The sequence below is a fragment of the Lycium ferocissimum genome, chromosome 9, assembly GCF_029784015.1.
Source record: "Lycium ferocissimum isolate CSIRO_LF1 chromosome 9, AGI_CSIRO_Lferr_CH_V1, whole genome shotgun sequence".
Taxonomy (NCBI): Eukaryota; Viridiplantae; Streptophyta; class Magnoliopsida; order Solanales; family Solanaceae; genus Lycium; species Lycium ferocissimum.
The window spans coordinates 36927396-36943008 of record NC_081350.1 but is presented as its reverse complement, the minus strand read 5'-3'; the positions used below and the strand labels follow the sequence as shown (position 1 = coordinate 36943008).

General features: G+C 33.5%; 2 protein-coding genes across 2 annotated transcripts; one reads left to right on the top strand and one right to left on the bottom strand.

Annotated features, from left to right (window-relative positions):
• Positions 1-553: 553 nt before the first annotated feature.
• Positions 554-1035, top strand: LOC132031875 (putative ripening-related protein 2). Its single transcript, XM_059421753.1, has 2 exons — positions 554-638; positions 686-1035. Exons 1-2 carry the CDS (start codon positions 554-556, stop codon positions 1033-1035), a joined length of 435 nt encoding a protein of 144 aa, XP_059277736.1.
• Positions 1036-1506: 471 nt separating this feature from the next.
• On the bottom strand, positions 1507-6768 carry LOC132030550 (AT-hook motif nuclear-localized protein 5). Its single transcript, XM_059420232.1, has 5 exons — positions 5720-6768; positions 4862-4929; positions 4207-4338; positions 2225-2386; positions 1507-2126 (listed from the first exon to the last, which is right to left on the bottom strand). Exons 1-5 carry the CDS (start codon positions 6189-6191, stop codon positions 1908-1910), a joined length of 1053 nt encoding a protein of 350 aa, XP_059276215.1. The 5' UTR covers positions 6192-6768; the 3' UTR covers positions 1507-1907.
• Between the last annotated feature and the right edge of the window lie 8845 nt (positions 6769-15613).

Genomic DNA, 15613 nt, shown 5'->3' with positions numbered 1-15613 from the left:
TAAGAGCATCCGTATATGCATCGGTCCATGGAAGAACGAAAGGGTCAACCGACTAATCAATTTCAAAAGACCTATCAGATTTTGGAATGAATCATGATTTGATCAATGAATATTTGTTTCTTTCTTCAATGTAGAAACCATTAACTATTTAACAACAATTCTATTACTCTTTTGTTCCATTTTATATGACACTCTTTCCGTGTATTTGAGGTCTGCAGTCATTGTTATTGTTCTTGTCCTTCGTTTTCTTAGTAATTCTTACCCGTAGTGTTCGTTATTTGGATTTACATGACCACAACTACTTACATTCCAAGTATAAACAAGATATTAAGCGGCAAAAATTAACATTTTTGGGTGGCAAAACTTTCTATTTATAGCAAAATCAATTGTATAAACTCTTCACCACAAAAAAACACAAAATTAATAACATTCTCAAACACTATAAATGAAACTTATAAGTGCAACAATGAAAAATGGGATTTGCCTTAGCCTAGTTCATTTTATTGCTTTCTTGGTCCTTGTAATTTCTCTGACTTGTAATAGCACATTAATGATGGAAGCTCAAAGGTGCAAGCCAAGTGAAAAGAACAAGGGGAATAAGCCCCCAAAAGATCAATGTCACCCTGGTGATGAATGCTGTAAATAAGGAAAATTTTACACTTAACTTACAAATGTTCACCTCCAGATTCTGGTCACATGAAGGCAATTCTTACCATCAACGACTTTGACAAGGGTGGTGAATGTAGTGGCAAATATTACCACAACTCTGTCCCCGTGGTGGCTCTGTCCACCGGATGGTACAGTAAAGGGAGACGTTTTGAAAACATTACCATCCATGCGAATGGGAGAAGTGTGAAAGCCATGGTTGTCTTTGAATGTGATGCAGGTAGAGGTTGTGATTCTCCACATGCATATACCTTCCACCTTGCCAGAATAGTATTGTTGATGCTTCTGAAGCTGTGTGAAAAGCTTTGCATGTTCCTAAGAAAGACTCAGGTTGGCTTGAAATCTTCTGGTCTGATTAACGAATCTTGATATCATCAGTATTGTAAGTGGCATAGTAGCATTGTTGTCAGTCTACCATGATCCACTAGGATTCAATTTTTTGTCATCCGATTCGTAAAAGAAAAAAATAATCTTGATATCAATAAATACCCTGCATATTCCAAAGGAACTGATAGCAAGGGTCAGTTTCCTTCTTTATTATGTTATCACACAACAGTAACAAAATGTTCTTTTTCTTGTTTTTCTTATCCCCTTTCATGTTATACTAGGATAGAAAAGTTTCTGCTAGCTTCTCTATTAAGAGAATAAACAAGTATAAGCAAGCAATCTGCTCGTACTGGTTTCTTTAAGCAAAGAATCATGGGGATCTCTTTCAGCGTGAATTTTATGCAGAAATCGGATCTCTTGCTTTTTCAAGATGTACCACATTTATATAATGTCCTGGCAACACAGTTTTCCAGTATTTGCAAGCAAGATACAACAACAATTGTTCTAAGAAATTAAGACATAATATCATGATACCTAAGAAAATAACTTTGGTTCAGGACACTTTGAGGCAAAAAGAAATCTCATGTTTGGCTTGTAGATTTGTCCCAGAATCAAAGTATTCTAAGTTACAACAGAAAAGAGACCAAAAGCACTTCCACCACTTTTCCTGATTAAATTTGGTCCATCAAATTTAACCTTCTACACAAGCAATAATGCATTTTACTTCCAACAACCATCATCCTCTCTACCTTACCACTAAACAGTACCTAAAAGGAGAATTTTGTTTCAAAGTTAGCTTAATCCATCATCTACTAATGGGCAGACAGTTAAATCATTGAGCTGATCCCCTGGCGCATTTCATTTACAACAGCACATATATACAAACTCATGTGCAAGCATTGCAGCAAATTATGTCATCCACGCGTCAGGTCAATCTCGGTCTGGGAATTTCTTACATCTGGGCGGGAGCTTGGAGGCCAAACACCCGAACCAGACCCTGAAGCAGGATCTTGATTCAGACTGGCACCACCAACTGGTGTAGATGACTTTTCAGCAGACTCTTTCTCGTCTTTTACGCTACTTTCTGGTTTGCTCTTAACTTTAGGATCATACACAAAGCTGCACACGACTACCTGCAGCAAATATTCACAGAGAGTAAAATACTTAACTAAAAGGGTGCCAACAATGACTAAGGATATAGATAATCATTAAACAAGCACTAAGCAAATACCTGAACAGGGCTGGCTGCTATAAGCCGACCCCCTATAGCACCTCCAATTACATGGCCATCAGGACTACAAACTGAGACACTTATACCACCAGTGCGATTACGTGGACCACCAGTTTCAGCAACCAAGTACGAACCAGACAGGCATAGTATCTCAAAACGGCCCTGCACAGAACATGTAGTTCTCATGACACGTGTGGAAACTTTTTGTCACAAGGATAATGACATAGCACTTGGCAAAAGGAAAGAAGAACAAATATTTTTTTTTTTTTTTGCGCCGTTGGGGAGGGGGGGAGGGGGGAGGTGAGGGGGGTGCACAACTGGAACAAGGTTGATAAAAGCATTTTTCAATCAATGTCAACGTCCATTCACATGATTTATAAGTGTGCGCACGAAAAGATGGTATAGGCAGGGAGACAGACAGATTGAGCAACAAGGAAGACGTATTAAAAGTGTTCCGACTAAAGTAACAAAGTAGCTAATTTCTGAATTTTGCACTTTGTCACTATCAACTAAAGATGAACTTGTCAGATTGCATGTATCATATTACAAATATGTAATGAAAAGAGGGGATTGGAGAGACAAAGTAAACTAAATTGGGGATTGCCACAATATGTGCATGTTAGTAAAACCAAACAATTTATTGAAGGTTTTTGGTTCTCTTCCAAGGTAGGGGTAAGGTCTGGATACACTCTACCATCGCAAGATCCCACTTGTGAGATCCCACTGGGTATGGTGGTGTTGTTGGTTTTTTGGTTCTCGAGTACGGGTACTCTGTTAAGTTACCAGGACTTGGTATATGATTTTTGTGTTGACAAATATGTCGAAGTACTTTGCTAAACTAGTTAGATTTGCAGCATCAAAATTTTTAGTTTTCCATTAAAGAAATGTCTGTCTCCAAATCAAAAACCACCAATTTCTTGTTTCTTGTATAATTTAAACCATTGTAAAGAAAAATAATAAACAATCTTGGAAGGATGATATGGATCGTATACTATCATTTTAAGTAGAATCTGATGCAGCACTGATTTTCATTGCAATTTTCTTAGGCATACCACTGAATCACTATCATGGATCATTATAGTATTAAACAAGAATATTAATAGAGAAGTTGAAGAATCACAAGCAATATATCTACCAGTAAAGAGTTCAGTCCCTTAGATACAGGAGAATTTTTAGTACACTCAAGAGACTAGATTAAAAAAAAGGGGGAAACATTTCAGACATTCTAATGATAAACGTAGACCAAAAAGAAAAGCTTCACATACTTCTTTGAATCATTAAAATATGTACAATTCAGGTCTTTAACATTGAAGGCAAATTTTCAGACAAATTAGTGCTTTGTTTTAGACAAGATTATGAAAAGGTCTCTACTGATTTCATGTTGTCAGTCACATTCAGACATGATCAGCCTAATATTCCGAGAGGACCACCATCTAATAACTCTTAAAATTGCAGTGTATTATCTGATCTCTCCTAATCGCAAAGTTGATATGAACAGCTGAGTATTTTCAAAAGAAGCATAAAGCTCTTCACAACCATGAAGAAAAAAGCCCCACCCACCTCCTTTTTTCTCTTTATTTCCCCTATATATAACCCCCGGCCAATTAAGGGTGGGGAAGTGGCAATGCTCCAATTAAACTCCTAAGATGGGAGAATAAGGAGGCAACAATATAAAAACTAGTCATCAGAGAAACCATGCCTCAACATCCAGCAATTGTTAACAAGATAATATGCAGCATCTTCCACAGTTTCGACAAGTTTTGATCAAGGGATACAACATTTTATTTTCTACTATGTTTCAAATTGTCAATAGCTCGCCCACTGGTACTTATCAGTTCTTCACTTTCCATAATCTTGATTAGGATCTCTAAGGGAGAATAGTTTATGTAAAATCCCAGTCTAGGATCTCTCTATAACTCGCTTACTGGTATTATCAGCTCTCCAAGTCTAAGTAAATCACAAAATATTAAACAAAGTCTAACCTCATAAGTAACAGTGGCACCAGAACTAGCAGGGGGGCGTAATGTTATAGCTGAAACTGCACCATTAGCTGATAAGATACATAAAGCCCTAGGCCTCTGCTGTGCAAATGCCAACAATTTTTCCGCAACATCCTGCAAAGTTAAGGATTGTATTTATAAGAGCATTTCGCATAAAGAAAAATAAAATACAGGTCACAAAAGTTGATGACATAGAATGTTTAAGCATATGCGTAGATTAAGATCCAACATCAGTCGAATCACATTTTTCCATATCTAAAAATCTCTTCCCTCTGGACAAACACTGTGGGAGAACCTTCCCAACAATGTCAACAATGTCCCCGTTTAGGTTACCAAAGTGATTCTTTGCTTGTTTGCATCACCTCGACTCAAGTTCTCGCCATAGAATCAGTCAGAAAGAAAAACACAATGCATTTACTTCAATTTGTTTAAAGGTAATGAAAATCACAAATCAACATCACCGTTTGACACGCTTTCATCCATGTGACAGATTTATTGTGAGAAAGAGTTCATATACTCGGATCAGGAAAAAGGGAAACATGCTAAAAAATACTTTGGTCATATGGTAAAGACAATCTTTGTAGCATTTGCTAAAAGAAAACAAAATTATACATACGAAATGTGGTGAAAGAAATACCTCTCCTACACCAATGTGTATAACATGAGGAGTGAAAGCCAATCCAGCCGAACTACTCATCCATTCACCTGCAACAAGCAATTTAATCTTCAGAAACTACGAACAAATAAATAGGACATCTTGTGAGTTAGTACTCCAATTGAGAGATGTATTAACCAACATGATTAAAACTATTGGGAAGAACTTTCCGACCTACTCGACATCTCCATCTCCCTACCGGGAACTGATGGGACCTGACCTAGGGAAGGGGAAGTTCAATATCATTATTATGTGATATGCAGCCATCAACATGATGCAGAGTGTAACCAATTCAAGCCAACAACAGAACAAGACAACAGAACAAGTTTGTCTAACTAAACGAGAGTTACTGAATCTGCACGAAACATAGTTTGAGTTGCATACAATTATTTTCTCTCTTCTAATTGGCGAACAAGATTCAAGCTATTAGCACTGATATTCACTGACAGGTAGCACCGTAGCACCAATTAATATACTTAGACAGGACTATAAACTCAAAATTAATTGACAGTTTGATAATAGTATAGCACATGAATTAGAATTCCAGTCACCTGCTAAAAATGTAGCTCACATGTCATGTACGACCTCATAAATGTACCATCAACATAATATGTATAGCATGAAAATAAAACAAACAAATAAATCCCCTGTATGTGTTAACTAGGAAGCATAATTTCACCTGTCAACAACTCATACTTTCAGAAATACAATACTTTTAGTTAGCCAACAACTTAAAAAACTATCAAGCAAGATTGTAGGAGACAACAACCACCATTCAAATTACACATTGATGAAATACCATCAAACCATTAATGTTCAATGACTCAAATCATAACTCACCAACATTAGCTAATTGTTGCTTCCACCCAGTACCGGGAGGGCGGCCCCTTATTCGCTTTGGCCCGGGAGTTATGGACACACCACTTGAAGGGTTACTAGACAAAGGGGACAAGGCTAAAGACATATTGGTCCCATCAGGACCATATTTCCTAGGTCTACCCCTCTTCTTTTTCACTGGATCACTACCAGTACCAGGTGAAACACTAGAACCCATACTAATGTTAACACCATGACCAAAATTAAGTGATGGGTTCTCAACTTGGTATGTTGAGTTCACATTAACACTACTACCACTCCCCACATTGGACTGAACTGTAATATTAGCATTTGTTAGGGACTTAAAACCAGGTGGGGTAGGTACCCCTGGGGGTGTCCCAGACCCACTAGCAACACCAGAATTAGAACCACTAATCCCTCTATTGAGATAGTAAGCTGAAGAACCAGATAGTGCCATCCCTTCCCTTATATCCATGCATTTACTTAGCAAAATTCAAACTCCAAAGAGAAGAAAAAAACTGAGTCTTGATCCTTCTATTTACTAAAAAGGTGGTAACTTTCTTGGAGTTCAATCAACCAGTTCAAATGGAACATAAAGTACAAATCAAGAACAAAAACCCCAACAACAGAAACCTAATCAAACCAAGAAAAAGAATATATTTTTTAAAAATTCTAAGAAGGGTTTAACATGGGTTTTTCAAGAAGTTGAGGAAAAAGCTAAAAACAAGAAGAAAAAAAATGAAATCTTGAAGTAGAAAGAACAACAAAGATTGAATTTTGAACAAACAGAACTTCTAAAGATCATACATTTAAGCTTTACTTTCAAGAATGGTTAACATTTGTAAGTTTAACCCCCCAAAAAGACAGTAATTTTGAGTGAAAAAAGTTGAAAAAACTGTGGTAAAGGGACATCAAACAAGAAAAGCAAAAAGCAAAAAAAAAGAAAACCCTAGATTTGAAATGAGAGAGAAAAGAGGTAATGAACTGAGTTTTTGGGAAAAGAGGAAGAGAAGAGAAGAGGGTAAAGACAAAAGCAAAGTATGAAATAGTAGTAGAAAATTTTCAGACTTTTGAATTAAAGAAAAGAGAAGACACCCTTTCTTTCACAGAAGTAGAATAATAATAATAAATGTATTTATTTTATTATTTAGGGGGTTTGGCTAAGGGTTTAAGAAGTCAGTGTTGGTGCAAGGTCTTGTTAGATTTGTCACATATGAAAAAATAATACACTTATATTATCTTTAGCAATTTTGGTAATTTGATTACTGCTAAATTATGTTTATAGTCTTTGTGATATCTCATTAAGTACTTTAAATTTTCAATTAACTAAAGTAATGCACTTTCAATCCTTCTGCTGATGACTCTTCACAAATTTAGGAACAAAATTTAGGGGTCGTTCGGTACCCGAGATAATGTGGATACCTCAAGATTAAGTTTGAGATTAAATTTATATTGTGTAGCCTGGATATCGCAATATAAATTTAATCTCAGACTTAACCTTGTGATATCCCACCATATTCCATCTAATTTGGGATTATTTTATCCCATTTCCCAGGTAGGATAAATTAGTCCAAAGATGAATATTATTAATCGTGACACTACTTAAAGGGCCAAAAACACACTTCGTATTAATTAAAGTTAAATATGCTAAGTTATACTATATCATAAGGACCAAAGTTATTATCCCTTTTTAATACATAGTGGGAACTCTCTCTCCAAATTTCAAATAGATCATTGGCTGACATGTTCAAAATTACAAGTTTCAAATATATTATAGCTACACAAATATAATATTATATTTAAAATCACAAATTTTGTTAAAAAAATATTTTTTAAGTTCAATACTTAATTAAATAGATTCACATAAATCAAAATTGAAGAAGTAATACCTAGTATTATAGGTTCATAAGCAATTCTTAAATTTTATTTATTGTGGAGATTTTTTGGGTCATTGGGGGACAGTTGGTGCACCTAAAGTACCAATATGTCTTTTTCAGATTACTACAATTAGTCCATCTAATTTCTTAGGGATGTGAGAGAAAAAGAAGTGCTTTTTACCCTTCTCTTTCATTTCTCTCTCTTGAGGCCTGTTGTGTACTCTCTGATGAATTTAATGAGAGACCTTTTGTGACCTTTGCTTTTTGAACATTAAAGAGAGAGACAAGAGAGTGATTTTAAATATTGGAGAGAGAAAGACTCAAAGTTCTTTGAAAAAAGACAAACATATAGTCAAACAAGGAGGGAAATTTTAGTGCGAGGAACATGTAAAGAGTACAAATTCTCATTCATGACCCTCAATTTTCTACCAAATGACATATACCCGTGTTTGGTATGAATCAGCAACACCATATCCAGTGTAATTTTCATAAGTGAAGTCTGAAAAGGACAGAGTGTACGCATACGTTATCCCTATCTCGTGGAGGTGGAGAGGTTGTTTCAGGTAGACCCCCGTCTCGAGTGCAGCAAAGCATGGGGTGTGTTTGGTATAAAGAAAAATATTTTTCATGGAAAATGTTTTCTGAAAAAATAAGTGAGTATCTTACTTATTTTTTAGTATTCGGTAAGTAAGCAAGAAAATATTATTACAAAATATTTATACTAATCTAATACTCCCTCCGGATAAAAAAAAGTGTCTACTTAGACTTTTATTTGTGGGTCAAAAAGAGTGTTCACTTATCAAATCAAGAAAGAATTAACCTTGTTTTTCAGATTTTCCCCTGTTAAGTGTTATGTGCTCAAATCCCAATACTTTTTTAATGAAGGGCAGTTTAATCAAATTACCTATTTTTTTCTAAGAGTTAGTATTTTCTTAAGAGGTGTGCAAATGGCTAAGTGGATACTCTTTTTTATCAAAAGAGAGTAAAACACTAGGGGTGGGATGGGGTGGGGAATGGGCGTCTGGGGTGGGAAGGGTGGGGGTTGGGAGCCGTTTGGAGTGGGGAGGAAACAATGAGTTTGGGAGGCCACTTTTGAAACTTGTTTTTCCCACTTTCATTAGAAAAATCGTTTCTTCCACTTTTAAGAAACTTGGTTTCTTAGAAATATACTTTCCAAAATATTTTGAACAACCAAACAATAGGAAAATGAACATATATTGTGCCCATCTTCCTTCGAGACAAGTTTAACAACACCACCAACAACAACATATCCAGTATAATTCCACAAGTGGGGTTGGAGAGGGTAGGATGTACGCAGACCTTACTTCTATCTTTGTCGGACATATAGATTGTTTCCGAAAAACCCTTAGCTAGTTAGCTGAGACAAGTTTCATTAAAATGCAAAAAAAAAAAAAAAAAAAAATTTAAAAAAAAATATCTTGTTTGACCATAACTTATGAGAAATTAAAAGTGCTTATTTTAAAAATATAAATGCTTATTTTAAGGTGTTAATATGTTTGGCTAAACTTTTAGGAATAACATAAGTGTTTTTTTTAAGTAGTAACGAGAACTGTTTTTCAAAAGCTAAAAAATGTAGCTTCTCTCGGAAACACTTTTGAAACTTTGATTAAGTACAAATTGTTGTTGTAATGTTGTAAAAGTACTTTTTAGCCAAAGAAACTATTTCTCCAAAAATACTTTTTTTTAAATAGTTCTTGTAAAAAATACTTTGGTTTTTGTCATGACTTCTTTACTTCCATTATTTTCTTTTCCAAACTGCTTTGGTTTGCTTTTTTTTTTTTTTTTTTTTTTTTTTAGCTGATGGTATATCAGATCAACTTCTCTATCTCCTAAGATAGGGGTAAGGTTTGCATACACTTTACCATCTCCAAATCCCACTTGAAACTATACTGAATATGTTATTGTTATTATTGTTGTTGTAAAATAAAGAAGCTCGGCCAAACACGTTACTCTTCTTGGTACCTTTTCTATTTTGTTTCTAAGAAACACCAAAGCCAATATATAATTCATATTTGACCTAACAAAATTAAACAATTTAATTTTTTAAAAAATTACCTGGTGTAGCTTCTTCTAAGATGTAATTATTAATAATAACTATCTTTTGCAACAATTACATTTCGTAGCTACATGATACATCAAGCGGCTATGACTGGAGTAGTTATTGGTGTGGGCTCTGCCCTTTCCAGCTCAACGAACCCAACCAACCACATTATTTTTCTTACATATTTTTCTTAGCTTCTTCTCCTTGTATCTGAGTGTATCTGAGACATTCAGATACAAGACAATACAGTGAATACATTCAACTTCGCGGCATCTCGAATACATTCAAATATATACTTCAAATAGTTGCCCTTAATTTTTCTAGTAGGTGGAAGGTTTTGGTTTTTTTTTTTTTTTTTTTTTTTTTTTTTTGGTGGTTAAAAATGAAAAGAATAAATTTGATGGCTGGAAGTTTTCTTTAAAAGGGAGTATGCAGGTTTCTACTTTTTGTGATAACCAAATGAAGAAAAATTACAACACTGAATTATGAAATTATTTGGTGAAAAAAAAAGAATTATGAAATTATTTGACAACTTGCATTCTTCTCAGTCGTCTCAAACTGGTCATACAAAAAAAACACCCCTTTTTATTTAATAATGAATTTTTATTATATATAAGAGAAAAGCCAAGGAGCTGTTTGGTTTGGCTTTTAGGAAATCTAATCTCCACATAAAAATTAGCATAACCTTATACAATATGTGGTCGCGGTTTAAGGAGATTTAATTTTCACATAAAATTTTGTTATAATTAATATAAACTTGGTAGCTCATTTTATTTTTCTCATGAATAATATATAGCTGCATTGTGAAATAAAATTGAGAGTATTAACAATATATGAATCAAAATGCTAAAATGACCAAATTGACACTCATAGTAGTTAAAAAAAAAACATTTTGTTTAAATTTATACAATTTACACTAATAGTAATATATATTTTTCGATTTCATGTAAACACCCCTAAACACCAACTATTGGGTAATTCTATCATCCAATGTTTGGATAGATGAGAGATTTGAACCCTAAACCTCATGTTTCCTAATTCAATTCATAGATAACTAGACCACTTCGAGTCCAATTATTTGTAATCTCATTAGGTATCAGGTAATTAATCGTCCACTAGACTAAATAAGATAAAACCTTCAAATGGAAAAAAAATAGAGAAGTTGAAATAGAGGGATCGAGGGGGTTGCTTACCCGATGCTCTCTGATTCTGTAAAGAGGCTTGATGTTGGCCCTTGTCATGCTGCGTGCATGTCATGTTCGTCGGAAAAGCTATCGATGATAGAGAAGCGGCGTAGGCAGCAATAGCGGCGGCGCGTAAACTATGAGGAGTCTTCATGGTAGGTCGAAAGTTTCAATTTTCCAATACTCTTTTTTCAACTAAACATCAATTTTTTCCCTTAAATATCAATCTTCCTAACAGCTACTTGGTTTGACTGATTAATGTAGAAGACTTTATAATATTATGATATTAAATTAGAAATTTTAATATATAATCAAATTGCGCTTAGAATCTCGTGATCTTGACCATGTCATTTATAAGGTAAGTATAGTTAATGAAAAAATATTGTAATGAATGTTTCAGTAAATCTCGGATATAACGTTCTTTCGGTCCAAATTTTGGAAACGTTTTTATGCGAGTTCTCAATTGTACATTATGTAGATAAGTTAACCACTTAAAATATGTCATTTTCCTTAATTATACGCATTAGCCACCTCAAGTTTGGTCCAATTGAGTCTAATGTGTATAATTAGAAATGAGTTATTTATGTGCCTAACTTATCTACGTAATAAGCATTTGAAAAGACAAACAATTTTCTTTTCTAAAATATGAGGCGGAAGTGTTTAATATGAACCCTTTAGCATGTTCTCAGTGCTCAATTAGAACATGTTATAGTTCGAGTGTCTAAATAAAATTATTTACTGGTAAATTTAAGGGGTTATTGATGTATTCCGCCAAATTAAATAAAAAAATAAGACACATAAATCAAAACGAATGAACCACGAGAATGATAATGACAACAATAACTTAGCCTAAATCCCAATCAAATTAGGATCTGCTACATTAATCTTCACTAATCATATTTCTTCATAAATCCAAGAAACGAGGAGAGCAATATACTTTCAACAACTATGGTTTATTAACTAACCAAAATTTAAATTTACTTTTCATTGCTAAATTAAGTTTTCATTCATATATTACTTTATATATTCTTTTAGATTATTACTAATATACATATCCAGCCTCCATACACTTCAAACTTTCCAATCTCTACTCTGTAAGTAATTTTTAAGAGGCGAATTTTGTAAAATTGGTATGCGAATCATTTTTTTATTCCGACTAAATAATCATGTAAAAGTCCCTTGATCAGTAGATGCTCATGCTACTCCCTCCGACTCATTATGCGAGTGAAGTCACCTGAGGGTTAGAATCCGATGTGATCTTAGAGCTATTGACCCTACCCAACTAACTCTCTCTAAGTAAGAGCTCGTCTGACTTATTAGTCTTATCGAAGTCGATAGGGAAAAGAGAAAAGGTCAGTGCTTCTCCTGTTCCGATGAACAGTCACTCACTTTTGACAGTTATACGATTCCAGAAGATGATCTAGAATTGGGTCAATCACGTTTATTAGAAGTCGACAATAGACTATTAAAATAGTTGCCTCAAATTATTTATCATTTTAGAAGTTCAAGCACGATTAATTATTTTTTCCTAGTAGAATTTTGTCATTAGTAAAGATAACACACAAATAGTGTAAAAATTTAATGAAGAGATATTGTAACTTAGACATAAATAATAAGGGTAAAATTAGTCAAATACCTTTCCTAATTACTCCCTCCGGTTCAAAAAGAGTGTCCACTTAAGCATTTGCTCACCCCTTAAGAAAATATTAACTCCTGGAAAACAATAGGTAATTTCACTAAATTGCCCCTAATTAAATAGATATTGAGATTTGATCATATAACACTAAATTGGGACAAATCTAAAAAAATAAGATTAATTTTTTCTTGATTTGATAAGTGGACACTCTTTTTGACCCAAGAAAAAAAAGTTAAGTAGGCATTTGAACATGCGGTTTGAAACCATGAGATGAAAGCAGCGTTTGGACATGTATTTCATCTCATGGTTTCAAACCATAGTTTGAAACCATGGTTTGAAACCCCAAATCATCCAAAAAGGCATGGTTTGGGATTTCAAACCATGGTTTCAAAAATTTTAAATATAAAATTTGACCCATAAGTTTATATTTTGTAAAAAAAGACCCATAAGTTGGTAGATATTTTTAACAATTACTCCTACCAACCATTTACCAACCTCATTAACTTCCACCAACCTTTATTTATGTCTACCAACCTTTATTTATGTCTACCTTTAGTTATGTCTACCAACCTCATTACTATTCATGTTAAAGTTTAATCAATTAATGATGTATTTTTAGAAAGGCTTTCTAGTAGAGTATTAATTTTGTTATGAACTAGGACTTGCTCATTTGGTAAGATTGTATAAGAATTAGAAATGTTTTGATAGTTTTCACAACTTGTGTGGTTTGTATCTCTATAAGAGAAAATGCAACTTAAGATATCCAAATTGCATGTCCAAACATGATTTCAAACCATGATTTGGAACCATGATTTCGGACCATGATTTGAAACCATGTCCAAACGGCTCCTAAGTGGATATTCTTTTTTATTTGGAGAAAGTAATATTTTTTAAGAGGCGTGTAAAAAAAAAAAAAAAAAAAGACAGATTTTGATGGAGGCGATATTTGATCTGGGCGTAAAAGCTAGGTAAAATAAGAGCATGGATTGTACATACTTGACTCTTTCTGCACTAATATCACATTCAATTGATATTCAATCCATTCAATAACAACAACATACCCAGTATAATTCCACGAAGTAGGGTCTGGGGAGAAGTACTCAGTCCATTCAAAGTCAAAATTTCCCAATAATTTTTTATTTGCTTTATATCATTCCATGGAGAAGAAGAAGAGATGAAAATGGTGAAGAATGCAAAGAGATAGGAAGACAAGCTTGGCCATGGTAGTTAAATTTTTGAAAAGCATGAAAAAAAGAAATCAAATTCTAAGAAAAACTATAACCAAAGCAAACCATTACACGCGTTTATATGATGTGTAAAACACACATTGTCCATGCCAGTAATGTGTGTTTAATAAACACAATTCAGTGGATGTTTAAGTGTCTAATAGGTACGCACAAGGATTATTGAAGTGTCAAAATGAAAAATCGTGAGAACTTTACGGATCGTTTGGTACGCGGGATAAGATGAATATCTTAGAATTTAGTTTGAGATTAATATTATATTTTATTTGATGGTAGGTATAAATTAGTTCCAGAACTATACTCCCAGAATTATAATCCTGAGATAATTTAGTCCGCATACCCTGACCCGTAAGTACTTTAGGGTAATATTAATTCACACGACCTAGACTTATGCATTATCACCAGGTACCTCATAGAGTACAAAATGCTAATATTACCCACATATTGCATATGGTAAGTCAGTAACCTTATAAAAAGTGCGATTGTTATCTATCTCTATAGTTTCAACTTTTCTAATTTAATACTCTAAACCCCTACAATAAGGAGTCCAGAGCCTAAAAGGCACCTTTTGATTGCCAACAAACAAAAAGGGATTGCCAAAAATTTTACATACAAAAAGGGGTTGTTCGCTTAATGTCTTGTGCAATGATTTTGACGGATGGTTCCTGACGTCGGGTTGATTCATTTTTTTTTTTTTTTTTGCAAAAAGGAGTTTTAAATTATACTCTCTTAGTCTCAATTTAAGTGTGTTCCTTGCCTTTTTTGTCTATCTAAAAAAGAGTGTTTTTTTTATTTTTTTATATATTTAGTAAGTTTTTCAATACCAGAATTTTACATGGCAAATTTAACAATACAAGGTTTAAAAAGACTCCACAGATCTTTAATTTAAGACCACAAGAATAAAAAAATTCCTTTTATTTCTTAAATTTCGTGCCCAGTCAAACTAAGACAGTTAAATAGTTCGCAAACTACTATGCAAAGTTCAATTTTTTTTTGTTTAACAGTACGTATACCAATTTACGGACCATTACTATTTTTAAAAAATAAAATAAAATGCGAATCCTAATACATAGGACTGCAAACCAAAAAAAAACTTGAATTTTTTTTAATTTTTTTAATTTGGGGTTAGCAAGTCCTGGTGCAAACGGGGAAATATAATGATAATTTGGGGTTCGCAAGTGCTTCTACAACTTTTGATTACTTAGATCAGCATTTTTCTTCTTGTTTTAGTGATGCCACACTCTTGACGGCCAACTGCAGGGGTGTTAATTAGGTTTATTATATAAGAAGTTATTATTATTATTATTTTTTTAAACAGACTAGCTAAAAAAAATAAAAATAAGACACATAAATTAAAAAAAGAGGGAGTAATTTATTTACTAAGTTATCAAATGAAGCTTGTTGTTGCATGTGATCACTTCAAATTGAATGTTAAAAAAAATTGCATATTAATAGTATACAAAAATCAAACTCATTAAAGTATTAAATTTTGTTAGAATAAGTTTCCTATTAAATTAACCTTCTAACTATTTTTTTCTTGTATTCTTAATATTAGCACTAATAATTTTAACTAACAGTTTAAATATCTTATCAAATTAAATAGCATCCCATGAAATGCAATGAGTGAATACTATTACAATGGGAACCTAGAGCAAAAATGAACTAATGTGGGGGTGGGAGAACTAACTATATATTGAGGGCCGTATTTATGCTTGTTTTAAAAGTCAGTTGACATGTGAGTACCTTTACCATAAAATCGAAACAAGAATACTTATTTAATGAAAAGTGCTTTAAAAAAAAAAACTGGGGGCCAATTGCGCCAATCTAAAAAGATGTAGGGTGTGTTTGGTAGGAAGAAAAATGTTTTCTTGAAAAAACAAGTAGAACAGCAAAC